Source organism: Colius striatus, chromosome 16, assembly GCF_028858725.1.
Source record: "Colius striatus isolate bColStr4 chromosome 16, bColStr4.1.hap1, whole genome shotgun sequence".
NCBI classification, from domain to species: domain Eukaryota; kingdom Metazoa; phylum Chordata; class Aves; order Coliiformes; family Coliidae; genus Colius; species Colius striatus.
The window spans coordinates 6,949,895-6,976,260 of record NC_084774.1 but is presented as its reverse complement, the minus strand read 5'-3'; the positions used below and the strand labels follow the sequence as shown (position 1 = coordinate 6,976,260).

The window sequence follows — 26,366 nt, the reverse complement described above, 5'->3', positions numbered from 1 at the left end:
TAGCCCTTGAGTTTATGGGATTGCTGTTTGGGAAGGAAGGGGCCTGGCTGCTGTGTCCCCTGCTACAAGCTCCCTCCACGCCTCCCCTGGCCTCAGGCAGCAGAAGTAACCCCTGCCTGCCTGTGCAGCCAAGAGCCTCCTCCCTTACTGCTGCCAGCTCTCCAGATGTGAGCATCGTTGTTTGGCATGGGGCAAGGCTCGAGTGGTAAAGATGGAGGCTGCAAGGAGGGAAAGGACATGGAGGGCTGGAGTGTACAGCTGCTGGCCCTACCCCCCTCCAGGACTCGCTTTTGAAAAGCATCTGTGTGTGTGCACGTAGAGGAGAGGTGGTTTCCAAGCCCTCCTGGGCTCTTCAGAAGTGCAGCTGGGAGCCGTTTCCTCCCTGGCAGGGTTCCCACCAGATGGGGATGGCTGAGCGCTTGCCCTGTCCATGGGTTGCATGCTGGGCAGCTGGGATCTTTCCCAGCCTCTCTGCCTTGCTTTGGAGTCTCCCACATGCCTCTTTCGTGGCTGTAAGCTTAACAACAATTACTAAAAATCAACTAAAATTCATTGCTTCCCTCCCCCATCTGATTTGGAGGAGATGCAGTGTGGGTTTGAATGGGACCCTGCCTTTACTCCTGTAAAGTGGTCTGGATGTGCTGGGGGGTGGCTGAGGAGGCAGGATGGGGCAGGACTGGTTTGGGGAGGGATGATGGTCTGGCTTCTGTGTCCATGCCAGGAATGGCCATGCCTCTGCTAGCACCCTCTGAGCATGGCTTGATGCCACCCAGAGCGAGGTGGTCCTGTCACCCCTCGTGGCACAGAGGCAGGAGGTGCTCAGCGAGGATTCACAGCTTCACACCGTGTCCTGTCTTAGCCCTGCTGCTGCCCATTGCTCACCAGGGTTTCCTGCCCCTCCGAATGGGGGTGGCCTTCCTCTGTGGCTGACTCCACCGAGGCTCTCATTTTTGCCCATCCTGAGGCACTCCTGCACCCCTTCTTCCCCACCTGGCATCCCACTGGCTGCAAGCCCCTGACACCTCTGTTCTCTTTCAGAAACAGACTGAGTTCACACCTCAGCCCCGGAGGATCCACTCTTACCCTCGAGAAGAAAGTTTTTTGGTCTTTAAGAAAACCCACGGGCCGGCCTGATCCGAACCTCGGGAGGCAGGACGTGGCGGTAAAGCACTGCCATGAGCGAGACCTTTGAGCTCAGCACCCGAGAGGGGGTGTGTGCAGACACTGGGTGCCGGGCTCTGCACGGCCGTGGCACGGCTGAGGGCTGGCGGAGGCGGCGGCTCCGCTCGCACCCAGGACGTGGGGTGCTCTCGTTTGCTTTCCAGCGGACAGACGTTCAGAGTTCATATTCATATACCGATGCCTACAGCTGCCTATACAAGCATAACAAATCTCAGACGTTGTGTAAACAAGGTCATTGCTTAGATATGGACATGGCACAGTACTTTATTTTCTGGTTTTCTGTTTTTTCATCTGTCCGTTGAGGTGTTTGTTCTCTCAAGGCTGCACAGAGTGTCTCTGCCCTTTCTGGTCCTTCAGCCCTGGCACTGAGGGGCTTTGTGGGCACGCAAGCGTGTACGTGTGTCTGAGGAAAGGTGGCTGAGAAGAAACCCGCCGGTCTTGCGTTGAAGCCCGGTGGGAGTTGGGTGAGATTTTCATCCCCACGGACGTTAGGTTTAGCATTGCACACTCTCCAATAAGTAGGAGGTTCCCAGACCCAGGCAACGCAGGAGATGGAGGTTGGTGTCATTTGTCTCTTGCTGGCTAGAATATTTTCCCCTGTGCTCCTGGAGACTGACTGTAGCAGGCTATTACATCTCCAAGTCTCCCTTTAATCACTTGAGAACTAGCACATCGTAACTTTTCCATCCTGACCTGGAATCCTTTTCATTGTTCAGAGAGAACAAGCTGTTCTGCAGAGAGCAAGCACAGAGAATAACGCAGCCTTGCTGTGAGTGCTTCGAGCCATTGTTGTCTCCGAGGGATCCGCGAGGCAGCAGCTCATCTGCAACCAGGAAGTTTCCCTCTTGCAGCCCCACATGACAGCTCCTGCAGCACTGCTCTTAACTTCAACTGTTTGCTCCAGCCTCCTTTTTTTTCCCCTCTCCCTTTTTTTTTTCCAGCCCATCTGCAATAGTTTTGGCGAACCAGCAAAATAAACGTCCCGGTTAACCTTCCTGCTTCCTGGTACCTGTACATTTTTGCTGTGCCCATGTTGCCTTGGATGGTTGCTGTGCGCTGCAGCTACTTGAAGATTTAAACAAAAAAGAGATTATTTTCTAATAGAAATCAAGGTTTAGAAGGGAAACTCTTGAGCTGAGCAGTGCAGCCAAATGCTGTGTCAGGCTGTTCTGTCACAAACTAATCAGATCTCAGCTCAAAATTGGTTCCATGTCTCGCCTTCACTTTTGTTCTTGGGAGGCTATTCCAGAATTTCACTGCCTTTGAATGGTTAGAAACGTTATTTAAATCTCTAGTTTGAATTAAGTCGTGGCTGGTTCATTCCTGGTTTGTTTTGGAGCCAACATTGTCCTTTAACTTAAATAGTTTCTGGTGTTTATCCGCTGATGTATTTATGGAGAGTAGTCATAGCTCCTTATTTTTGCCAAGCTAACTCAGCTAAGCTTCTTCAGTAGAAGGTTTTTATTTAGTGAGAGCTGTTTAATGTGGGAGACTTTATTGTTGGTGGTAAGTGATATTTATTAGAAGGGTGGGTAGCAAGCCCCAAAGGATGGGATCCAGAGATTTACAAAAAAATCTGGTTTAGGAACAAAAAAGCTCTTTCAGAACCTTTTCCAAAGATGGTGTCTGATTTCTACCTTTAATTGCCTTTGCTTTTCCAGCTCTTTCTCTGGCCCCTCTTCCAGAGGCCGCTTTGCTCAACTGTTAGGGGAGGCTTTATCAGGTCGGTGCTTCGTGAGAGCGGCCTCCTCTCGCCTGGCCATACCTGCCTACGTGGCAGGTGCCTGTGCCCAGGCTGGCATTGCTCCCCAGGCACATGCCACAGCACTCCCAGCTGAGCCTGAGCATCTGCTTCAGGAGGAGATGACCTGCACCCCGAAGACAGCTGGGGCCCCACACTCCCATCCAGGCCCTGCTCTCCCATGCCCACCCCTCCCAGCCAGAGGAGCCCTCCCCAGAACACTGGGCAGCCGTGGTGTGGGCAGGTGGGATGTCACCCAGAGCACCAGGGTCACACCAGGCTCCCGAAATCTCTTGCTGTGTGGAAGCTCTGCTGCCAATCATGCTGTGGTTGGTGGCACGGGCTCCGCGCTGCCTCAGCCCCCGTGGGGCAGCAGAGCCCCTGGGGTTCACCCTGTGGATGGCACCCCAGAATGTGCCAGGGCAGTCCTAGTGCTGGAGGTGGCACATCTGGGAGTCCTGTGGCCCCAGAGTTGTGTGTGTTTGATGTTACCTTCAGAGAACAAATACAGGTAGGTCAGTTTAGTCTGTAGTGTCTATGTACATGCAGGTTCATTTAAGTACACATATATACAGTTCAGATATGCCATTGATCCTTTATTGCATTGAGGTACATTACAAATGTACACTTGTACTAGCTACTTGCTATATGAATATGTTGGAAGTGTAATTTGCCCATTCAAGGTGATTTTCTGTGGGGTTTTTGGTATACACTTGAAGGCCTATGGCTAACTGGAAGAGTGATCCCTGCTCCAGCTACAGAAGTGCTGAAGGACTGTGTCCTTAAGAACTGGTCCCTTTTGAACCATTTTCCCCTGCACAAGCTGATTTTTTTTGCACTTGGATTGTATTTGGCCAGTTTTCCAGAAAAATTGAAAAGGGGTTTTGTGAGCTAGAGGGAGAGCTTCCCGGTGTACACAGAAAAAGCAGCCTTGAGGGCTGGAAGCTGCTGAGGTTTCTGAGCTCTGTCTCTGTGCATTCAGACAGGCCCAGCAGGAGTTTTCTTTCTTTTGGGTCAGAGGAACTTCTAACAAGTGGTTCCATGCAGGCTCCCCTCAGACACAGCGACGGGGCTGGCAAGCCCCACTGCGCCAGGAGGGTAAGAGTTAGAGACTGAACAATCACAAAGTAATTGAGTTCACTTCTCAATTCCTACATCCCTTGTTATCTGCATTTTTAGTTGACTTGAAATCTCCATGAAAGCATAAGCTGAAGATTTTCTTTGAGGGTTTAGCTCTGTGGTCCTCAGTTTCCCTATTGCTTTGTTTCCAAAGCTGGGAAGGAGGTGTCACCTCCAAACAGACTCAGGTTTTGGTGCAGGGCGTTAAAATGTGTTTCCATCCAAAACTAAAAGGAGTTTTTGATGGTCCCAGCAGCAGCTCTCATGGTGTCACGAGGAAGCACTGCCACAGTTCCTACAGTCTGTGAATATTTATCATCCCCTAGTCAAAGATGACTATCATGGCTTGAAAGGAGGGCTGTGGGAGAGAAGTTGTGTCACCAGCATCAGTAAGGATGGCAAATTAAACTCCTCAGATCCTGTGTGTGAGCTTGGGCTCGACAGGCACAGTCGTACCCATCATTTTAACCCATGTGAATCTTGTTACTTGTGTCTCTGAGGCCCTTTAGATCAAGGGCACAATCAATTGCTTGATAACCCAAAGCCCTGGGTGGTGCTGACCCGGTGCTCTTGTGTGATGTTCTCACGGTGCAAGGAACAGGGTTACTTCATCCCTTAGCAGCAGGCCCTGCCATTGCTAGACGTGGCTCTGTGTTTCATTTGGGTACCTGATTTCTCAGCTCCTTAATTACCATCCTGGAAATCACTGTTTTATGTGTATGTTTTTCTTTAGCAGAACACTAAACAAACTGTGATGTAGGGGTTCCTATGTCCAGTTGCCTGTGAGCTGAGCAGTGCTGCACTGCTGGGCCCACAGCCAGGGTGAAGGCTGGGCAGAGGTGTTTGGCCTGATGCTCAGCTCACAGCTCCAGCTGCACGTCCCCTTCCTGCCCCAGCCTTCCCTTGGGGACCACATGAAGCCCTTGGCAAAAGCAGGAGGTGCTGGAAACTGTGATGAGAAACCCTGTAGCCTCCCCCCAGCTGAGTGCAGCCCCTTCAAGGTTGACCACAGGTAGAAGTGTTCTTTTCTGCCTTCCCTGCAGCCCCTCTTAGACATGTGGCAGAGGCACCCTGATGGGAAGGTGATGTTTGGAAGCTGGGTCACAGGGAATTGGAAGAGAAAGATGATTTTCAGCACTTGGGTACACATTAGAGAGTTAATATGATACTGCACCTTCCCTCGAGGTTGATGGTATTTAAAATGCTTGTACACCTGTCTCTCCTGCTGCCCAGAGAACTGTGGCTTCGCTCCCTCCAGCTCAGCAGCAGCCTGATGTGGTTCTGTCGCTGCAGTGGCCGGGGCTGCTCGTTGGGCACAGAGCCAGCAGGGTAAGATCAGGCGGTGCAGCCGATGCAGGGAGGGGGATGAGCCCCTTGTGAGCTGCACCTTTTGCTTTTTAGCAAGCCGAGTTTCTGCTGTCAGTTGCCCTGGCAGCACTCCCTGCCAGCGGTGCTGCACTGGCCTGGCACAGCACTAGAGCACAGTGAGAAGCCCTTACTGAAGCCCTGATTGCTTTTGTTTGGGTTCTCTTTCCCTGTTCTTGCCGGTTGCAGTGCGGAGTTGCTCTGTTGGCTGACACGGCCCCATTGTGACTAAAGCCACATTTTCCCTGGGCTGACAGAGGGTGGCAGGAGGACTTTTGCCCACTGGTGCTAGTGAAGGTGGGAGGAACCCGTGGCATAGAAAGCTTCTTGCTGAAGTTGCACTTTCTCTCTGCCCCGTCTGGCTCGTGGTGGTGTGATGGGTACGTGGCTCCATCCCCTTGCACACACTAACGTTGCACTAAAGAGAGACTTGGGGAACAGCGTGTTGATCACTTTGTTTCTCACCAGCCCACAACATCAGCCTGATGGGGTCTCTTTCTCGTCGTTGTTTGTTTAATTGTTGTTATTTAGAAATCAAGCTGGTGCTGAATGACCTGGAATTAGTTTGGTTTGTTGTTCTTTTTCCTTGCTTGGATTTATCCAAAAGAAACTGTAATTGTAGCTGTACTGGGACCTTTCATAAGGGTGGCCATGCAGCGAGGGAGCAGGGCAAGGGCCCTGCTGTGGGAACTGTCTTTGTACCGGGGAGGTGTGGGGGGCTCTGGGGGGGGATTAGTGGTGTGTTTTTCTTAAGACCACAATTTCAGATGGTCACCTTGGCAATCGTGTGAGACAGGAACTAGTTTTTACTTTTGGTAAAGGTTTTAAAGAGAAAACAAAAGGATAAGAAAGAGTGAAGCTGCCTGTGAGTGTGGGCTGTGGCTATTACTAGGGCTAGGGTAGCTTGGACCTGCTATGGACTTGACCTGCTCTCGTTGCGAGGGCAAGAACTCCCTGTAGCAACAATGCCACTTCTGAGAAGTGAATGGCAAGTTTCCCTTCCTTTTGTATATGTGGATGTGAGGGTGGGCGAGGGGAAGAGCTTGCTTGTACAGTTTGTTGAAATGAAACCAGACATTTTTGGTTGTTCCTAAATAAAGAGTGTAAAAGATGCCCGTTGAGTCGGCTGCTGACTGCGTGCGGGGTTGGGGAGGCCCAGGGGGGTGCTCTTGGGCCTGGTGCCACCAGTGCACAGCAGACAGAGCTGCTTGGTGCAGGGGCAGTTTTAAAAGCAACTTACCCCTGGGGTAAGGCCATGGGTGAGTTCCCCAGCCCAGCTGGGCTGCAGCCTGGGGTAACTGCATGTCCCCACCCTGGGTTGGACAAGCACGCTCAGCTGTAGCACATCCCCTTTTGAGTGAACAACATTAAACCTGAGGCTGCCCCTGGTTATTTTTTTTACCCCCTGCAAGCTCCCTGAAGCCAGGAGGAAGGAGGGAACAGGGCTGCAGCCCTGCCCCCACCTCCTCAGTCTGCAGGGTCCAAACTGGCAGAGCCCTGAGCCTTCACGAGCCACCACACACGAGATACTGACACTTTTATTGTCGGTTAAAGCAAGAGCAGCCTCGTAATGCCCAGTGTCACTGCTGGACGCAGAGGCAGTGGCTACACAGGTGGGTAGATGCGATGCTGCCAGGACAACAGAGATGTGCCAGCTCACTGGCTGAAGGACCTCTCACCTGGCACAGAGGATGGTACCCACAGCACGGGCAGGATGGCACCCACAGCAGGGGATGGCTGCAGAGGGCCTCCAGCGACGATGAAGGGCTGGATGACTTTTTTTGGGGAGTCCTTTTCCTTGCCATTACAGCCAGTTTGGTGTCTCCCCTGGGTGGCTGGCAGGCAGTCTGCACCCACACGCTTCCTTGGGGCTGGGTGCTGAGGGCTGGTGCTGAGGGTTGGGTTTGCTCAGGGTGGGTTGGGATTTGGGGGATTGGGTTGGGGGTTCCAATATATATTTAACTTTTTTTTAGTTCTCCACTGGAACACACTTCAGCAGAGAAACTGGAAAAGCTGCCTGAAAGTAGGCCATAGCAGTGCCGTTTCCATAGAAACCAGTTCACAGCGTGCCGTGAGATTCACAAGCACTGGAGGTGCTTTTGCCCGCCCAGAGGGGCTACAGCCGGTTGTCCCCGTTGACCCGTGTCCTCCGCAGTACCCTGCAAGGGGGCACAGGCAGAGGGCACAGGCTGACCCCAGGCAAGGCTCTGCTGCCCAAAGCCACCCCGTGCCCCCCACACCAGGGGAAGGTGCCACTGGCTGCGGTTCCTTGTCCCGCGGGGCCTCCCCCAAGGACTCAATGCTCGTGCTGAAATGGAGCGTTTCCACACAGCAAACAAGGCTGCAGCTCTGCTCTGGGTTATGGGAAGGCTGCATTGAGCTGCCTGCACCCAGCAGGCTGAATGCTGGGGAGGTTTTCGTGCTGGGGGAGCTCAGTGAGCACTGGTTTACCTTCGCTCCCGGCTCTCAAAGTGGTCAGCGAGCTGCTCCTGCGACACACGGAACTCCTCAAAGGGCTGCTGGTACCGTGCCTCGAACGACCCCTCTCTGCCTCTGCTGGCCAGCAGCTGGTTAGAAGCATCTCCTGCTCGTTCCCGTAGGGCTGAAGCACTGAAGGGGTTTATTTCACCATTCTCCTGCTTGGACCAGAAGCACAGTAGTAAAGGGCTTGGGATTTCCAAGTGTGTGTCTTGGAGTAAAAGCAGTCCTGGTGCGAGGCCTTGGTGTCCAGGGATCACAAGGCCTTGGGGTTTGCAATATGCAGCTGCCCTGTCTGCAACAGCCATTGGTGGCCCCCACCAGCAGCATTTTAAATGAAGACATAAATGTAAAATCTGTCTCTGAAGGACCCTGCCCTCCCCTTCTGCCACCACGGATGGCCCTGGGCCAGCTGGGCTCCACGGTGCCGAGCTATAACATCCCAGCTGCGCACACAGGGTCTGGGATGGGGGAAGCCAACCTCCTTCAGCTTTTGCTGAAGGGATTTCCAAGCACGCCCAACGCAGCCCAGGCAGGACCCTGCTCCTGCAAAGCCCTGACTCCCGGCAGGAGGCCAGCACAGTACCTCCCCTCCTGCCAGCCCTCTGCCCATCACCTCAGCCATGGCCGTCCGTGGGCGCTGAGGCTGGGCCGTGCTGGGCACAGCCAGCACTGGGGAAGGCTCGTTGCCTCTGCCCCTCACCCTGCCCCTCAGCCACCTCCTTGTGCATGGCCCAGCCTCACCTTGCTGGGAAAAATGTCTATCTTGACGAGCAGGGAAGCCAGCTCCAGGTTCTCACTGTAGTTGTTCCTCAGGGGTACAGCTCGGAAGCCTGCAGCAGAGACAGCCCTGGCATCACTCACGGCACAAGCAGTGACAGGTCAGTCCCCTGGCACAGACCTCAAGGGCATCTTCTGCATCCCCCCCCCAGCTCCCCTCATGTGGCAGCCTGCCCCAAGGGATGTTAGCAAATGGCTTCCTCCTTCCTTCACCTGCTTGGGGACAGGAGGGGCTGAGCCAGCCTGGGGAATGACACCATCCTCCCACGAAACTCAGCTCTCCCTGGCTAACAATGCAATTAGCAAACTGGTCACGGCCACCGTGACACCCCCTTCCCTGAGCACGTTACCTGTCTTCAAGCCTTTCACCAGGAAGGTGGCCTGGGCCAGGAAGTTCTCATCACTGAACATGTCCTCCTCGTACACCACGAAGCGGAGGAAGGCAAAGTCGGGGTTGCTGACCTGAAAGTGGAACTGCTTCGGGGTCCAGAGAGGGTTGAGGCCGTTGTCCGCTGGCCGGGAAACACGGCTGTCACTGGGCAGCCCCCGCCGGGCGCTGCCCCCCGCTGCCCCCTACGGCTGCTGCTGAGCCTGTGGGCAGAGGGCTGCTGGCTCCCTCTCCCTGCCCTGCACACACTCACCCACAATCTCCGTTTTCTGCTTGGCGTTGTCGTACTCGGCCCCGGACACCTCCACCTCCACGAAAGGACAAACGATCCCCCTGCCGTTCTTGGGAAGGTGCCGGGCCCCCAGGACCTGGGCAGAGAGCAGGAGAGGCTTGGTAAGAGATGGGTGCAAAGGAAAAACCTTGTTGGCATATCAAGACATTTTCTTGCCAAAGAAATCACGCTGGTTCTGCTAATTGGAGACAGAGGAGACACAACCAGCCAGCCCAGCTCAGCCCAGCCCAGCCCAGCCCAGCCAGGCCCGCTGCGCAGAGAGAAACAGCTCCCACCCCTGGAAGCTGCAATGGTGTCACCCATCATCCATTTGACTTGTAAGACACAAAAAAGAGCTGAACTGCCCCCAGTTCCTGCCTGCTGCTGCACAGCCAGGCCTGGGAGCACAGCATCCCTCCTCCAGCTGCCAAGCCGAGGTGCCTTCCCCTGCCTGCAGAGCTGCAGGACACCCCCTTCTCTGCCAGAACTCCTTGGCTCTCCTGCCTTGGCTTGAGCACGAGGAGCTGCTCTCTGCTGCTGCTCTGCCTCCTGGCACTTAGCACAGTCTGTGCTCAACATAAATGACAACCTGCTTCCTTGCAGGAGGAAGGAATCCCAGCTCCCTCCTGGCAGTGGCCACATATCCCTGCAGCGTGGTGCCAGGGAGGGCTGCACCACGCTGCCAACGGGCACCACGTGCCCTGAGTCATGCTGGGCCCAAGTGCTGGCTCTGGGGGGGATGGTGGCAGCTCTAACAGGGGCTGAGCCCCTCTCTCACAGGCTACACAGGGACTGGTTGCAGCTGCATCCCAGGGTGCAGGAAGAGTTTGGGAAACAAGCAGGGACGTTTAGGGAGACGGTCTCTGTGGGGTTGCTGCTGCAGGTGGGATCACTGAAACACAGGTGGCCTCAGAGGAGCTGCAGGTTGTGCATGGTCAGAACCTGTGAGCTCCTAAAGGCAGGAGCTCTGCTGCCTGCTCCCCATGGCCTGCTCAGATGGAGAGGCTTGCAGAGGATGCTGCTGACCCCCAGATAAACAGCTCAGCTCTCAGACCACTTAGGATGCCTGTACAGGCCAGTAGGATGGCCAGTGCTCCAACAGGAGAGTCATTTGGTTTGGCACAGCCATGGCCTTCCCACCCTCTAGGGGCTTTGTCCCCACACCCCCCAGGGCTGCCATGTGTCTCTATGAGCTCAGGAGGATCAGCCCGGTCCTGGTCTTGCCATCCAGGAAGAAAAAGATTCAGCAGCCCCCACCCCCATCCCCTCATCATCACCAGCAGCAGAACACACAAATGGGCTCAACAGTCTGCTCCAACCTCCAGCATCTTCCTGAGAGGGAAGGGGACACCTCAACCATCTTCCCGAGAGGGAGGGGGACGTTGAGCTCGGTGACAAGCAGGGGGACAAGGCACAGCCCGTTACCGCGTTGGGAGCCATCCTGCTCTCCAGCTCTGGGAGCAGCGATGTCACCAGAACAGCTCATGGATGCCACCTGCCGGCACTGGCCCTGGGCAGGAGGGTCTGAGGAGCCCCCGGGGATGCTCCTGCTGCTCCTCTGCAGGCCCCAGGGAGGTGGGTTCCATCGCCCAGCAGCACCCCGGGGTCACCCCGGCAGCGAGGGCTCCCCAGGGCTGTGCTGCAGGATGGCTCTTGGCTCTTCAGCGGTTGAGAGGTTCACCCAGGAGCAGAAGTGAGGGACCCAGACAAACCAGAATCACCCCAAACTCCAACCAGCCCAACCCAAGCCCAGGCTGGGAGCAGGCACTGACCTCGATGGAGATGGAGAGTGGCTCCGTGCCCCGCAGCGTGCTCTTGTCAAAGGGGTCGAAGATGTCGTCGCGCATGTTGCTGGGCTGCAGGACGTACCCGCACTGCCCGCTGGACATGAACAGCGCCTGGTTCATCTGCATGGGCTTGTCTGCAGGAGCACAGGCAGGACATGGAGGGAGGACACCCTCTGCCCTTCCCACGAGCCAGATCCCTGTGGTTATTGGTGCCTTTGCAAGGGGCCCACCCCTGGCAATGCCTCGTGTGCCATGGTCTCACTGCAGCCTCTGCCTCGGGCTGTGACTTCCTTATGCACCATCTGCCCAGCTAGCCAGTGCTCCATGGGTTAACCCCACACCTCTTCCTCTCTCTCCTTGCAGCTTTCCTTGTGCTGGCTCTAGCATTTGCAAGACTACCCTGTGAGATGCTTGAATTCACAGAAGGAATGAAAAAGCCCCCAGGAAAAAAAAGGAGGCAGGTAGTTTTCTGCCTCGCTGCGGAGCTGAGCAGGCTCCCAGCAGGGCTTGGCAAGCGCCAGGGAAAGGGGAGAGGCTGCACTGCACAGCAGGAGTGGAAGCTGGGGAAAGGTGAGCAGGGCAGTGAGCTTGACTGCAACCAGCCCACCCCAGGGCTGGGGCTGCACCTCCCCCTTGCTCCATCCCTGCCCGCTCTGCCTGCTGCCAGGGCCCTCACAGAACTCCCTGTTCATCTCGGTTTCATCTTGCTCTTATGGCATCACAACCTCCTGGTTCAGCCACAGTCAATCCAACCCTCCAGAGCACATCCCCTCTGCAGCAACCACAAACACCAGGCCCAGCTCTCTGCAGGGGAACTGTGCCCCCCACAGACCCCTTGTTTGCCAGAGCAGTGCCTGGGAGGAGGCAGAGGGAAGCCTGGAGCCTGCTGACCTTCCCTGCCCCTGTCCTCACCTGGGGTCTGGAAGTTGAGTGCTACCAGCTGGCTGCCACAGATCCACATGGGCAGGGGGTCGTAGTTGGAGGAGTCGAGGCGCTGGCCCTTGGGGTAGATGCGGGAGAGCTGCAGGCGGTTGTACTGCAGGAACTTCTTGCCTTTGATCTTGTTGACATACTTCTCAGCCTTGGTCTCAGGGAAGGAGGACATGTCTCGGTAACAGGCCCTGTCTGTGCCAATCTCTGCCAGGGGACAGCACAGTGTAAGCCAGGAGCACATTCCCTTTCCAGACACTTCAACCCCCGCTCCGGGCCCCTTTCTGACCCTGTTCCTCTCCTCCCGTGGCTCAGCCACCCTCGGGCTGTGCAGACCCTGCTCTGCCTGGGCACGTACTGGGTGCTCAGTGCTGAAAGCACCAAAACTGCTCTGGGTGATCGAGCCTGGTGCTCCCCAGCCCCACTCCCTCAGCAGCTGCTCTGGGCAGGGGCAGATCCCAGCAGCAGAGGGATGGGGAAGGGAACTTCCACCCTCTGGAGAGGGGCATTTCCAGAGCTCCAATGTCAAGTAGTACCACCTTGCTTTGGACACCTGTCCTCTGCTAAGACCAAGCCCCAGCAGCACCCTGGGACACAATGTGGGCTCTGTAAGGCCCTGGTGACTGCCTGTGGCGGCACCAGACTGGCAGATGCTCACTGTCTTCATCGAAGGGCACAGGTCGGCAATAGACCACCAGCTCTGACAGCTCCAGGGCGATCTTCTTCCTCCTCTCCATCATCTTCCCTTCAGAGAGCTGCCACGAGAGGGAGAGGGGTCAGGGCCAGGTGGGAGCCACGGTGTTGGATAACCCAGCTCACCAGCTGCTCAGGGCTGGTGCTGGCCTGCTGTGGCCACTGCTGCACACACTGTGGGAGCCACCAGCAGCTCTGCACGGGGGGACACCACAAGCACATGGGAAGGGCCCTTGGTGGGTCCTGCCTCCGGCCCGGAGCAGGACTGGTACCAGCACCAGTACCAGTGCAGGGCAGCTGTGGCCTTGTAGCTGAGCCTTGCCACTCTCCATGGATGGAGATTCTCCACCTTCCAAGGCTGCAACCCTCTCCTGACAGACCAGTCTTCCCACCCTGAACCTCTCAAGCCACAGCACGTGGCCACCAGTCCTTGCTGCGTTGTATTACCATCCATGGCCATCACAGGCTGCCACCTCCCTGCCCCCACACCGGCCTCCACCTGCTCCTCAGCTCCTGGGAAGTCCAGCCCTTGGCAAGCAGGGTGTCCCCAGCCCAGGGCTCTGCAGACTCACCCGTGCATCAGCTGTCTGGGCCGCTTCCCGGATCTTCTTCACCCAGTCCAGCAGGTCCTCGTAGGTGTCGGCTGCCACGTCCAGGGACAGCCGTGACACCGAGGCCATGCTGATGGAGAACACAAAGAGGCGGTTGTTCTTGCCCTCGGGGCGGATGGCTGTGGGGAGAGGAGGCAGAGAGCACGGTCACAAGCAGAATGTGAGGCCTGTCCTTCACACTACAGAGGGGACAAACACTGAGGGACTCTCGTGGCTGCAGAAACTCCCATTTCTGGTCATTGGAGGCAATGGATGGAGCCCAGGAAGCCATAGGTGGATCCTGAGGGGGCTGAGAAGCCTCATGGGGCCTTTGTAGTGCTCTCTTCCTCCCATCCCTGCAGCTTCCTTGCTCTGTGCCCTGAAGTGCCCAGGTGGGAACAGTCACCTGGAGCACAATGTCCTCTGGGCTCCAGGGAGCAGAGGGATGGCAGGCAGCTGCAGGCTGGCCCAGGCTCAGCCAGTGTCCAGGAGCCCCAGAGCCTGTGGCAGCCTGGCAAGGAGGCCAGACCACATGTATACAAGGGAGGGCAAAGCATTACAAGAAAGGAAGGGGCCTACAAGCTTCCCTGGGGGCAAGGGGGGCTTCCCGCTGCAAGTTGGTTGAAGGTACGTGGAGTGGCTCCTTGGCTGTCCTCAGATTGCAGGGATAGGCCTGAGCCTCAAATCCAGAAGCTTCCTCTGTGCTGGAGCAGCACCACACAGGCAGCACACACCAGACATATGTGGGAAGCACAGGGCTGCCTACAGACCCAGGGACAAGAGAGACCTTTGGCCCAGAAGCTGCACGAGCATCCCACCATGCTGCAGGGCTATGACACCCCCAGCCCCTTCCCTCCCTGGCACTCACCAATCTGGCAGGAGGGCACATCCAGGACACCTCCAAGCAGGTCTCCCAGGGGGCTGTTCTCATCCAGCTGCTGCTGGGAAGGAAGCAGAGACAGGAAAGTGCTGGGCACAGCACTGGCCCTGGCATTGGCATAGCGCTGGGCAGTGCGGCCAAGTGTGGGGGTGAATACACATACAGACACACACAGTCACACACAGACACACAGTCACAGACACACACAGTCACAGACACACACAGTCACAAGCTCACCTCCTGCTCTGGCTCCAGGCCACTGGGACCAGTGATTTCCTCTACATAATTGGAAGGGAACCACAGCTGCTTCTTGCCACCATAATCTCCTCTCCACCTTGAACAGAGGGAAGAGGCAGCTTCAGCCAGAGCATCCTGATCGGCGTCACGCCGCCAGGCAGCTCCTCCACTGCCTGTTTTAGGCTTTGTGCTGCTTGTGGGCAATTCCCAAACAGACACAACCCCAGAGGCTCACACCCCTGGATGGATGGTGACACCAAGGTTTGACTGTGGCCCTGAGGGAAAAAGCACGCTGAGGCCCCACTCACCAGCCTCCTTCCTGTTTCTCCACATTCTGGATGATGGCGTTTTTGGTGAAGGTGAGCTCGTCCTCCCGCTGGGCCTTGTAGTCAAACAGGGCTTTGACTGCACACTGCAATGAGGAGGGGTCCCATGAGGCTGGGCAGTGGATGGACACACAGACAAGAAGCCCACAGGGTGAGAGATCAGCCCCCACCACAGGCACGTTTGTCAGGGCTGAGGCACAGCGTGGGCAGGCCACAGCCAACCCTGGTGCCAGAGGCTGCCAGGTGACCATGGCAGAACAAACCGAGGCCCCCATTTATGCCAAACCCTCTGGTCACGAATGCTCTGGTCCCACAGAGGCACCTTCCTTCAGGCCAGAGTCACTGAGGGGTTTAGTTTGGAGCGTTCAGAGTAAGAGGCAGCTCAGCCTGGGAACCTGCAGGCTCAGCCCAGAGCATGTTTCCCTGCACAAATGAGTGTGCAAAACAACACAGCTCCTGGGAAACAGAGACCCTTGCCAAGCCCTCCAGGCCTGCAGTGAGGGTACCTTGAAGGTGGGCATGGGGTTGGCTTCCACGTAGAACCCAGGATGGCGTCCTTCATAGAGGGCTCCGTAGTCTGGCTCCTGTCGAAGCAAAAGGCCAGTGGGTACAACTGTGGCTCTGGAGAAAGGGCTCCCTGGCTGGGGAGGGGCAGGGAGAACACCCCAGAGACAGCCCAACACCAGAGATGCTGCTGCACACAACAAATGGATGCTCAGCCCACACTCCCTGCTGGGCTGGGGCTGAGGGGCAGCAACGACTCTCACTCAGGCCAGTGACGTGTTTCCACCAAGCCCCAGGAGCTGCGGTGTGTGAAGCACAGAGCTGGCTCACGCCCCACTGCAAAGCACCAGCTCCACACAGAACCATCCATCACCCTTTGGCTGCCCACACTCACCGCTGTGCCGATCTTCTCCAGGGTCTCCTCGTTGATGGGGTACCTCAGCTTCATCTTGCGGTACAGGGGGTGCTTCTCATAGTAGCTGATCAAATCTACCAGGCTCTCGAAGTCGGAGTTGCCCAGCAGCACGGTCTGGCCCTCCTGCTGCACTCGGCAGTGCTTGATCTTCCCTTCAGCCCTGGCAAAGACAGACAGGAGCCACTTGGTGCCTGGCAAGAGAGGCTCTGCCAAAACAAAGGCACCCCGGCAAACGGTGTCCTGGGGCTGGCTGCCGAGCACTGCCACCTCCCCCCAGAAGGCAGGAGCGGGGTCCTCACGGCTCTCACGGGGCCGTAAGGCTCGTGCAGGCCCGTCCAGGTGCGAGCCGAGCTGTGGCAGGGGGCTCAGTGGGGCTCAGAGCCCGGGGCAGGCGGCGTGCCCAGGCGCGGGACGCACCGGAAGGAGATGGCGTAGGAGCTGGGCTCGCTCCTCTTGCGCACCAGGAAGGCTCCGTCGCGCGGCACCCTCATCAGCATGTGCTCGGCCTGCGCCCGCGTCAGGCTGGCGTGGTACCACCTGCCAGGAGAGACGGTCACTGCGCACAGGAGCCACACACACGGCCACCTCACCCCCCAGCCCAGCCCACACCCCTCCTGTGTTGCACCGTGCCCCCTCCAGCCCTCAAATGCCTGCCTGCCTGCCTCAAACTGGCTCGAGAGTTGGGCAGACAGGAACCTGATGGGGTTCAACGGGACAAGTGCAGAGTCCTGCACCTGGGGAGGAACAACCCCCTGCACCAGCACAGGCTGGGGGTGACCTGCTGGAGAGCAGCTCTGCAGAGAGACCTGGGAGTGCTGGCTGATAATGAACTAACCACGAGCCGGCAGTGTGCCCTCGTGGGCAAGAAGCCAATGGCATCCTGGGGTATATTAACAGCAGATGGAGGGAGGTTCTGCTCCCCCTCTACTCTGCCCTGGTGAGGCCTCATCTGGAGTCCTGTGTCCAATTCTGGGCTCCCCAGCTCCAGAGGGACAGGGAACTGCTTGAGAGAGGCCAGAGCAGGGCCACCAAGATCATCAGGGGACTGGAACAGCTTCCTTATGAGGAAAGGCTGCAGGACCTGGGGCTGTTCAGTCTGGAGAAGACTGAGGAGAAATCTCATTAAGGAGGGTGTGGAGTCTCCTTCTCTGGAGGTTTCCAAACCTGCCTGGACACATTCCTGTGTGACCTGATTGAGGGGAACCTGCTTTAGCAGGGATTTGGGCTGGATGAGCTCTAGAAGTCCCTTCCAACTCCCACCATTCTGTGATTCTGTATCTTCCCATTCCTGTGGGACAGGCAGGAACAGAGCCATTGGTGACATGTGTCATGAGCCAGGGCATCCCAACACAGCCCAGTGCCTCTGTCCTTTGCACTGAGCTTCCAAGACCACCAGCTGCATCGACAACAAAGTTGGCCAGCACAGCTGCTGTGCCTCAGACTGCTCCATGGGGAACAAGTGGGCATTAGGGAGCCCCAGCATGGAAGGATGAACTGCAGCAAGGCCTGGGAGGGTTTCCCATGGGGTCCCAGCCGGACATGACCCTCCTTTCCCAAACACACACTCACTCTTTGCTCTCATGGGCATTGGTCTGAGGCACCGGCTCTGTCAGCCTCATCTCAAACTCGTTGCACCTCAGTGGCACCTCCTGGTAGTGTGTGATGAGGTCGTAGAGGCTGTCAAACACCAGGTTGTCTGTCAGGAAGAACTTGGGGCTGCCGGCGTCCTGCCGGGAGTGGATGCGGCAGTGCTGCACCTTCCCATTGCGCCTGTGGGGGGAGGAGGGGGCACACCAGTGAACCAGGGGCAGCTGAGAACTGGCATCTGCCTCAGGCACAGCTCCAGCCTGGACATGGCATCCCTGCCTCACAGGAGAGCTGCCATGCAAGGGCTCCAAGGGACTTCTCAAGAGTGTCCAGCACAGGGCTACCAAGATGATCAGGAGACTGGAGCATCTTTCTATGAGCAAAGGCTGTGGGACCTGGGGCTGTTCAGTCTGGAGAAGACTGAGCGGGGATCTCATCAACACTCATAAGTACCTAAAGGGTGGGTGTCAGGAGGATGGGGTGACACTTTTTCTACAGTACCCAGTGACAAGACAAGGGGTGATGGACATCAGCTGGAACACAAGAAGTTCCACTTAAACAAAAACTCCTTTGGTGCTGAGGTGAGGGAGCCCTGGCCCAGGCTGCCCACGGAGGGTGTGGAGGCTCCTTCTCAGGAGGTTTACAAACCCATTTGGACATGTTCATGTGCCCCCTGATCGAGGGGACCCTGCTTTAGCAGGGGTTGGGCTGGATGAGGTCCCTTGCAACCCCTGCCATTCTGTGATTCTAAGACTTGACCCTTCTCCACTGGGACAGTGAGTTGACACAATGCTGGGGGACAAAAAAAGGGGAGAAACCTGCTCCCAAAGGGGATCCCTCACTGAAGGTGGTGCCAAGATGAAGACTACACCCCAGGAGTGCCAGTGAGCAGTGGGCTGGTGCCTGGGGCCCTCACCAGAAGGAGAGGGTGTAGTCTCCAACGAAGGTCTCGCTCTCCCTGACGAGGAAGGAGCCGTCGGGCGCCCCGGTCTCGATGCAGTACTCGGTCAGCAGCCGCTCTGCGATGTGCCGCCCGTCACGGCCCGCTCCCAGCTTGCCATGAAACCACTTCTCTGTGGAGTGCAGCTCTGTGCTGTTGCTTGCCTGGCACAGGGAAAACCCACCATGTCACATTACCGAGGGCAGGCTCCTGGTGCCGGAGTCTGCTCTACTCAGGGTCTTCCCAGCAGGACCTGGGAGTTTTTGGAGCAGCTCCCACCCTTCACACCACAGGATCTCCCCCTGAAGTCAGCTGGCAGTGGAGATGCTCAGCTGTAGGACAGTCGAGTCCTTTCTGTATGGGAACAACTCACCATCACACAAAGGAGTCCTCACCTCCTTCTGTTCTTCCTCATCCTCATTTCCTTGGTCATTGGTTGTCTCCCCAGAATAATAGATCTTGCTGCTGGTCAGGACAAAGTAATGTGGGTTCCACTCCTGCAAGGAAACAAACTCTGGGCATGGACTCCCCACCTGAGGGAGCACCAAGCTGCCCATCACCCCATCTGTGAGAACACCTCTTCCTGATCAGCACAAGGAGCTATTGAAGGATAGTTACCAGCCACACTGGTTTCAATGTAGTCACAGAAGCTTCCAAGACATCCCCCAGATCTGAACCATGGATTTATCATTAGCAAACACACAGCACGTGACAGATCTGACATACAAAGTGACTGTAGGTCACCCCGCAAACACCTCAGCACATACTGAATGGAGGTGACCAAATGAAGGCAAATTGATGCAGCAGGGGGCTATCAGAGATGAGGGTACCATGGTTATGTGGTTTTACCATTGCACTTTCCTGTTTTCCAAAGCCTGTTTCATTCTCACTTGACTTTGTCTGATGGACCCTCAGCAAAGCAAAGCAGCTGCAGAGTGGACTGTGTGTGAGTAAATGCACACAGTAAACAGCTCACAGTATGTGGTTTTACAAGGCCAAGTGTTGGTCCTGCACTTGGGCCACAACAACCCCAGGCAATGCTCCAGGCTGGGGCAGAGGGGCTGGAAAGCTGCCCATAGGGAAAAGACTTGGAGATATTATTTGACAGAGGCTGAACATGAGCCTTAGAAATCAGAAACAGTGTGACCAGATTGTTCCCCTGTGCTGGGCCCTGGGGAGGCTGCAGCTCCAGGGCTGTGTTCAGTGCTGGGTCCCTCACTCACTGCCAGAGGGACACTGAGGGGCTGCAGTGTGGCCAGAGCCGGGCACAGAGCTGGGGAAGGGGCTGGAGCACAAGGGTGCTGGGGAGGGGCTGAGGGAATGGGGGTGTTGAGCCTGGAGAAGAGGGGCACTCTCTGCAACTGTCTGACAGGAGGCTGCAGTGAGGTGGGAGTTGATCTCTTCTCTCAAGTAATGAATGGCAGGACAGGAGGAAATGGGCTTAAGAGGAGGTTTAGATTGGAGATTAGGAAGGACCTCTTCCCTGAGAGGGTTGTCAGCCCCTGTGCCAGGCTGCCCAGGGAGGTAGGGGAGTCCCCATCCTCAGAGAGGTCCCAAAGCCATGGAGCTGAGGGCCATGGGTTAGTGGTGGGCTTGGCAAGGTGAGGGGAGGGCTTGGGCTCAATCTTAAAGGTCTTTTCCAACCAAAACGATTCAGTGATTCTATGAGTGCTCTGTGCTGTATAAAGCTGAATGCTCCTTTAGGTGTGTCAGGTGTGTGGGTACTTGGTAGGAGGCAGACAGATCTGGAAATGCAGGTCATGGCTGGAAACTTCCTGCAGCCCAGATAACAGGCTATACAGATTACACAAGAGCAGCTGCAGTGCATCAGCCCAGAGCTCCCTCTAGCTCAGCCTTCTGCCTCTAACAAGGGAGATGCCTAGTGAAAAGCACAGGAGAGAGCCAGCATATGAACTCCCCCAGCCTTTAGAGACTCCTTAGAAATAGGACAGAGCATTGGCCTCTTTGATCCCTGGCAGCACAGTCCTTCCCTCCTCAGAGATCCATGCTGGGAGCCCCTGGCACAGGGCAGCAGTGGCAGAGACATACGTGATTGATGGGATCTTCCAGGTAGAGGATCCCGTTCTTGATGGAATTGCTGATGTCATTCTCTGAGTACATCATGGACGTGGGTAACTCCTCGTAAGCACTGCCCTCTGCCAGCTTCTTGTGCTGAGGGATGAGAGCACAGGTCAGGCACCCTGAGGGGAGCAGGCACCCCTAAAAGCAGTGTGGATTCCCTGGTGAACAGCCTTAAAACCCCAGATGTGCTGCAGTGGGTTTCTCTACACTAGAAGAACCAAGATCCATGCCACAGAGGACATTAAATGGCACTAAAGTCCTACCCTTTATTCCCAGATGTGCTTCCTGCAGCAGAAATACCAAATCCCCCCAGCTCTCAAGAAAGGCAGCACCCAGCTGCTGAGCTCATTTCCCAGCAGCTCCTCTGAAGCAAGAGAGCTCCTTGTCTCCAATGGTTTCCACCATGAAGTCTCCATTCTAACCCTGCCCTGCCAACCAACCTCTTCCAGAGGCAGGCATCTGCCCTTGGCCCCACGCTGTTCCCCCCATCTGCCCCCAATCTCTCCACTTAGGGGTCTTGCTGGGGAAGTGAGGTCACCTTGATGAGAATCTTCCTCTTGAGCTGGTTTGGAGAGGGAAGGCCATCAGCAGAAATATCTACTGGTTTGGTCAAGAGCATGTCCCCAAAGACCTTCTTGAAATTCTGAGCCATGTTCCTCTGCTGAGCAATGCTGCAGTGATCCTCGATGGACAGGATGACAGGAAAACTGGGACAAGGAAAAGAGCAGTCAGAGCCAGCATGGTGTCTGGATGGAACCAACACCTTCTCAGCTCTGCTTCTGTCTCCCCAAAGAGCAGTTTGCATCAGCAGTGACCATGCTGGTGTGAGCATTCAGTGTAACCCCCCTACACCAAGGTGTCCCTACTGCTGCTGGCACTGACAGAGTGGAGAAGGACTGGCAACCTCCTGGGGTTTACCCAAAGCCTTCCCTCCCACAGCTTCTTCCTGGGAGAAACTTCTCTTTGGCTGGGAGACACAATGACATGCTTTCTTCCCACCAAATCCCAGATGTGTGGTCTTGTGTGGGGTCTCTGGATGAAGGTGGGCTTCACTTTGCTACGGTCTGAGAGACTTTGCCCTCTCTTTGCCTTCCTGGCAGCTGGGCTGAAGCCCAGGTCCCTGCCATACTCACTCAGAGGTGACAAAGGCATGTTCCTTGATGGTGACCAAGACATCAGAGAACTTGATCTTGGTGGTTAAGGTGTGTCCGTGGTAGATGACGGGCATCCCATCAGGACCATCCCAGCAATCCACTGAAAGACACCCACAGGGGACACTGAGCACAAAGGCTGGACATGGGCATGAGATGGGCTCAACTAAGTGCTGCTGGGGACTGTGTTAGGTGGACACAAAGGAGTGAGCTCCAAGTCCAGATTTGCCTAGGGGACCAAAAGCTAAAGCACCTACCACCCATTCCCACAAAGCAAGTGATCTCAACCCCTTCAGCACATGCTGGCTCCACAGCTTGAGAGGGACAGGGAAGTGCTGGATAGAGGCCAGTGCAGGGCTACCAAGATGATCAGGGGACTGGAGCATCTTCCTTATGAGGAAAGGGTGTGGGACCTGGGGCTTTTTAGTCTGAAGAAGACTGACGGGACACCTCATCAACACAAGTACCTAAAGGGTGGGTGTCAGCAGGATGGGGTGACACTATTTTCTGCAGTGCCCAGTGACAGGACAAGGGGTGAGGGACATCAGCTGGAACACAAAAAGTTCCACTGGAACACAAGGAGAAACTCCTTTGGTGCTGAGGTGAGGGAGCCCTGGCCCAGGCTGCCCAGGGAGGGTGTGGAGGCTCCTTCTCGAGAGGTTTCCAACCCCACCTGGACACATTCCTGTGCCTCCTGAGCGAGGGGAACCTGCTTGAGCAGGGGGTTGGGCTGGCTGAGCTCTGGAGGGCCCTTCCAATCCCAACCACTCTGCAACTCTCTGGTGACAGCGCTGCCCCTGGCACACCACCCTCAGCCCTGCTCTGCTCACAGAGCCCTCCCTGCCCCCGGCAGCCCGCGCCGTGCGGGACTCACACTCGATGCAGCGGCAGCCCATGCGCAGGCAGCGCGCGTAGGCCTCCAGCGAGGACTCGCTTGAGAACTGATCCCCGGTCAGGTACCTTCCACGGGAGAGAAAACATCAGCAAAGCAAGGCTCAGTGGGCACCAGTGTGTGCCAGGACACGGCAGCCGTCTCTGCCGTGCAGGGAACGGCCAGAGCCATGTTCCCCCAGGCCTGTCATCCCCAGGAGAGGGGCTCAACTCTGTCCCTACTAAGGGGCTGCCAGCACTGCTCTGAGGTCCAGCCCTGCTGCTGGCTGTTGAGATAAGGCCCAGAGAGCCCTCTATACCAGGCAGAAGCAGCCTGAGAGCAGGGCCAGAACAGCTCTTGCAAGCAGACAGGAGCTGGCTCACAAGGCTTAGGCTCCCAGTCCTTTAAATTTAGGTTAAAGTGCTACCACTGCACAGGGAACACAGACAGAGCCCATCTGCAAAGAATGCAGCTCCTGATTCATTGAGCAGCAGCAGGAAAATGGCTGATTTCAGCCTGGCAGGCTTTTATCCCATCTCTCCTCACAGGCTGTGCAAGGTGACATTGCTAATGGTATGAAATTGCCAGTGACGGCCTCGAGACCCCTGAAAGCACAGGCTGCACGGATGTGTGCTGCTGACAATGCCACAGCAAAACACTGACGGTTACATGATGGAAGGAGGGCTGGGGCCCTGAGAGGAAGGTCTCTGATGTACTGACCCTGGTTTGGAAAAGTCTACTCAACCCATCACTGGGATCAGGCAAGAGCAGGAGAATCCACCCTGGCAGGGGGGAAAGGATGCTGGGAGAGGACAGGGGAGAGAGCCCTGGCCAGTCCTTACGTGTTGTGTGAGGAGGAGATCCAGTAATGGGAGAGGGGGTTGTTCATGTTCTCCAGACACACCATGTCCAGCTGTGAGTTCCAGATGCTGTTCTCTTTGGAAAACAGGAAGGTGAGAAACTGCTCAGGAAGAAACAGAAGCGTGTTAATGATGCGGAGCAGCCGGGTGCTGTGCTTCAGCTTCACACACATCCCACCCTCTGTGGCAGCAGCTACTGAGCAGGCAGCTGTTTTCTGAGCTCCACACAGTCTGAACAGAGGCTATGAAGACAGTATATAAGCTACCTGACCCAGTATGCTCGAGTAACCACAGCTCAGGCACTGCCACCTCTCCTCTGAGCTGTGCCAGATACCCGTGTGCAAGTCCTTTGACCCAGTTGGAGGCAAAGGAATTGCTTTACATGTTATTCTGCAGCTCACGTGGCAGGCAATGGCTCACTAAGGCCATGTGGGTCAAGGGACCTTCAGTCCAGAACCAATGACACAGTCATCTCCAGTTGTTTTTAAGCTCTTGTTTTCAGCTCTTCACGCTTGGAAAAGATCCTTACATGCCCCAAAAAGGCACTAAGCCAAATGCACCCCTTTCCTCCTCCAAATGAACTGCCTGATGAGCACTCCCAGCTGCAGACATTCAGCACGAGAGCACAGAAGTCATTCCCTTCACCAACCACCTCTTGTGCAACACAGTGACCCATTAGGTTCATCTCCTGGCTTGGATCAGGAATATTGTGGCAGCAGGCCCAGGGCAGGGATTGTCCCCCTGTGCTGGGCCCTGGGGGGGCTGCAGCTCCAGGGCTGTGCTCAGTGCTGGGCCCCTCACTCACTGCCAGAGGGACACTGAGGGGCTGCAGCATGGCCAGAGCCGGGCACAGAGCTGGGGAAGGGGCTGGAGTACAAGGGTGCTGGGGAGGGGCTGAGGGAATGGGGGTGTTGATCCTGGAGACAGGAGTATTCTCTCCAAGGGAGTGCAAGTAACAAGTTATAGGACAAGAGGAAACAGCCTCAAGTTGCCCCAGGGGAGGTTTAGATTTGAGCTGAGGCAGAACTGTTTCCCTGAGAGAGTTGTCAGCCCCTGTGCCAGGCTGCCCAGGGAGCTGGGGCAGTGCCCAGCCCTGCAGCTATTGCAAAGCTGTGGAGCTGAGGTGCTGAGGACCTTCGGTTAGTGATGGGCTGGGCAGTGTCAGGTTAGTGGTTGGACTTGATGATCTTCAAGATCTTTCCCACCACAATGATTCTATGACTCTACAGCAATGCAGCTTCCAGGAGCTGAGATCCTTCAGCACCACCAGCCCCGCACAGACAGGGCCAGAGCTGACCCCGCAGCAATGGGCACACCCCGCTCCAGCCCACTCCACACACTCCAGCATGTGAGGTGACTTACCTCATCCAGGGAGAAATAAGGCTCATCAATCTCCCTCAAAGGGTCTCTCAGAAAGTTGAACATGAATTCTTGTACCTGAAAGATGTCTGCAGCCCAGAGCTCCTGCAAACCCCATGACAGATGTGAAAAAGAAACTATTTCAGAAGGTATTAAACCACGTGCAGCTGAGCCAACTAGAAGCTTTAACTATTAAGGAGGCAGTTTTTAACAGAAGACCATCTCTGCCAGGAGTTCAACTGTCAGCACAAATGCTGGATAGCAGGTAACTGCAGAAACCTGCCCTATTTCTAAGTGGTCTTCATTTTTTCAATGCCATGCCTTTGTCTCTTCCATAGCTCCTTTCCACATCTCTGCTTTCCCTCCTCCTTGGCAGCAGAAGCCAACTCAGCTTCCTTTTGTTTCCCTCTCTCCCTGGGTGTCTCTCATTGGGCCACTAAAGGCTGTGTCAATGCCCTGGGTAGCCCTCCTCTTCCTGCAGCCCACAGGCAGGGAGGCAGCAGTGGCAGACAGGAGGAAGGGGCAAAGCAGGAGGCCCCACACTCTCAGGTGAACCATGGCAGTGCTTTCATTAGCCACGCCTGTCCTCAGAGGAGACCAGCAATGAAGTGGGAGGTCTGTGCAGCCCTCAGAGGTGCTGCCTGTGCCCGTGTACTCAACAGCCTCCAGTTGCTTTCAATGGAAAGGTCAGAAACCAAACGTGCTGCTGAGGCCTCCCCAGCAGACAGCATGGACCTGGCTGCTTCAGCTGCTGCAAGCCTCCAGTGCCAGCTGAGGTGACAGGGATTGACCAGTTCCTGCCCCTGGGACCTCCCCTCCTCTCACATCTTCTGCTCTTGGTTCTTGTTCTGACCAGGATGCCAGGCTGAGGCCAGGTGTACCCTCACCAGCATTTCCCCTGCATCACCTCCTGCTCCAGGAAGGGTGTGCTCAGGCTGTGGCTGTGCCAGGCAGAGCATCCCATAACCAAATCACCCCAGCTCCAAGGCAAGGCTCTCCTTGAAGTACCAAATCCCTACCAACACCAGTGTCTACTCCCTTGTCCCTCCCCTGGGCCAAGGTCAAGCTCACCCTCTGGTACTCCAGCAAGAACTTCTGCAAGTCCAGCAGTGATACCCTGAAGTGCTCAGACCTTTCTCCACCCCTGTAAAGCAAAGAGAGGGAAGCTTTGGTTACTCATGCAGCACATCATGACCATCACCAGCATCATGTGAGAAGACATTTACAATCACCACAGCCTGTGCAAGCAAGGTGTGCCCCAAGCAAGCAGTGCTGCAATAGCAGAGTGGAGTGTGCAGAGGGCTGAGGAGGGCACGGCAGCAAACACACCAGCTGAGACTGTATGTCCACATGTCAGAGCCAGGGACTGCTCTAGGAGTGGTCCAGGATTACACTGCCAAGGGTACAACAATGTGAAACTCTGGTGAAGGGCAGCAAAAATCACCAGAGGGACTTATTTGTATATAAAAAAAATACAGTTTGGCTTGTACAGAGTGAAAAGAACAAAATAGGTGAAGGACAGTCAAGGGGTGACAGTAGACAGAACAGAGACAGGTATCCAGAGGACATGGGCTCAAGGAGGCAGGGCAAGGAACGAAGGAGGGAATCATTTGCAGCTGATTATCTCAAAATCCTTGTCTCTGAACGTACCAGGCCACAATGGACATGCAAGGGCCATGCTGGGGACTGACACCAAAACCCCAGAGTTGGACTGGGCAGTGCTGGCTGCTCTGGGCAGAGGGATGAACTAGGTGGCCTGCTGAGGTCCCTGCAACTCTCTCTTCTATGGTTATAGGACAAAAGAGAGGACACTAATGGGGAATTACCCAG

At 56.0% G+C, this 26,366-nt stretch overlaps 2 protein-coding genes across 7 annotated transcripts in view; one reads left to right on the top strand and one right to left on the bottom strand.

The window, feature by feature from the left end:
- The window catches only part of ZHX3 (zinc fingers and homeoboxes 3), a 48,603-nt gene extending 42,084 nt beyond the window's left edge, over positions 1-6,519 (top strand). For all 3 annotated transcript variants that reach the window (XM_062009078.1, XM_062009079.1, XM_062009080.1), the window contains one exon: positions 1,039-6,519. In XM_062009078.1, coding sequence (XP_061865062.1) covers positions 1,039-1,049 — 11 coding nt within the window. In that variant the 3' untranslated portion in view covers positions 1,050-6,519. The remainder of the gene's footprint in view (positions 1-1,038) is intronic.
- Positions 6,520-6,927: 408 nt separating this feature from the next.
- The window catches only part of PLCG1 (phospholipase C gamma 1), a 48,263-nt gene continuing 28,824 nt past the window's right edge, over positions 6,928-26,366 (bottom strand). The window contains exons 8-32 of one of the 4 annotated variants that reach the window (XM_062009104.1): positions 25,608-25,680; positions 24,540-24,641; positions 23,160-23,278; positions 22,321-22,406; positions 21,429-21,549; positions 20,834-21,002; positions 20,263-20,385; positions 18,609-18,710; positions 18,190-18,377; positions 17,256-17,456; positions 16,104-16,223; positions 15,666-15,846; positions 15,274-15,351; positions 14,750-14,853; positions 14,442-14,538; positions 14,193-14,265; positions 13,307-13,464; positions 12,700-12,796; positions 12,024-12,248; positions 11,097-11,245; positions 9,307-9,421; positions 9,016-9,177; positions 8,630-8,718; positions 7,859-8,046; positions 6,928-7,566 (exon numbers count right to left, since the gene is read on the bottom strand). In XM_062009104.1, coding sequence (XP_061865088.1) covers positions 7,524-7,566; positions 7,859-8,046; positions 8,630-8,718; positions 9,016-9,177; positions 9,307-9,421; positions 11,097-11,245; positions 12,024-12,248; positions 12,700-12,796; positions 13,307-13,464; positions 14,193-14,265; positions 14,442-14,538; positions 14,750-14,853; positions 15,274-15,351; positions 15,666-15,846; positions 16,104-16,223; positions 17,256-17,456; positions 18,190-18,377; positions 18,609-18,710; positions 20,263-20,385; positions 20,834-21,002; positions 21,429-21,549; positions 22,321-22,406; positions 23,160-23,278; positions 24,540-24,641; positions 25,608-25,680 — 3,163 coding nt within the window. In that variant the 3' untranslated portion in view covers positions 6,928-7,523. The remainder of the gene's footprint in view (positions 7,567-7,858; positions 8,047-8,629; positions 8,719-9,015; positions 9,178-9,306; positions 9,422-11,096; positions 11,246-12,023; positions 12,249-12,699; positions 12,797-13,306; positions 13,465-14,192; positions 14,266-14,441; positions 14,539-14,749; positions 14,854-15,273; positions 15,352-15,665; positions 15,847-16,103; positions 16,224-17,255; positions 17,457-18,189; positions 18,378-18,608; positions 18,711-20,262; positions 20,386-20,833; positions 21,003-21,428; positions 21,550-22,320; positions 22,407-23,159; positions 23,279-24,539; positions 24,642-25,607; positions 25,681-26,366) is intronic. The other 3 variants (XM_062009107.1, XM_062009105.1, XM_062009108.1) reach the window with 3 other exon arrangements.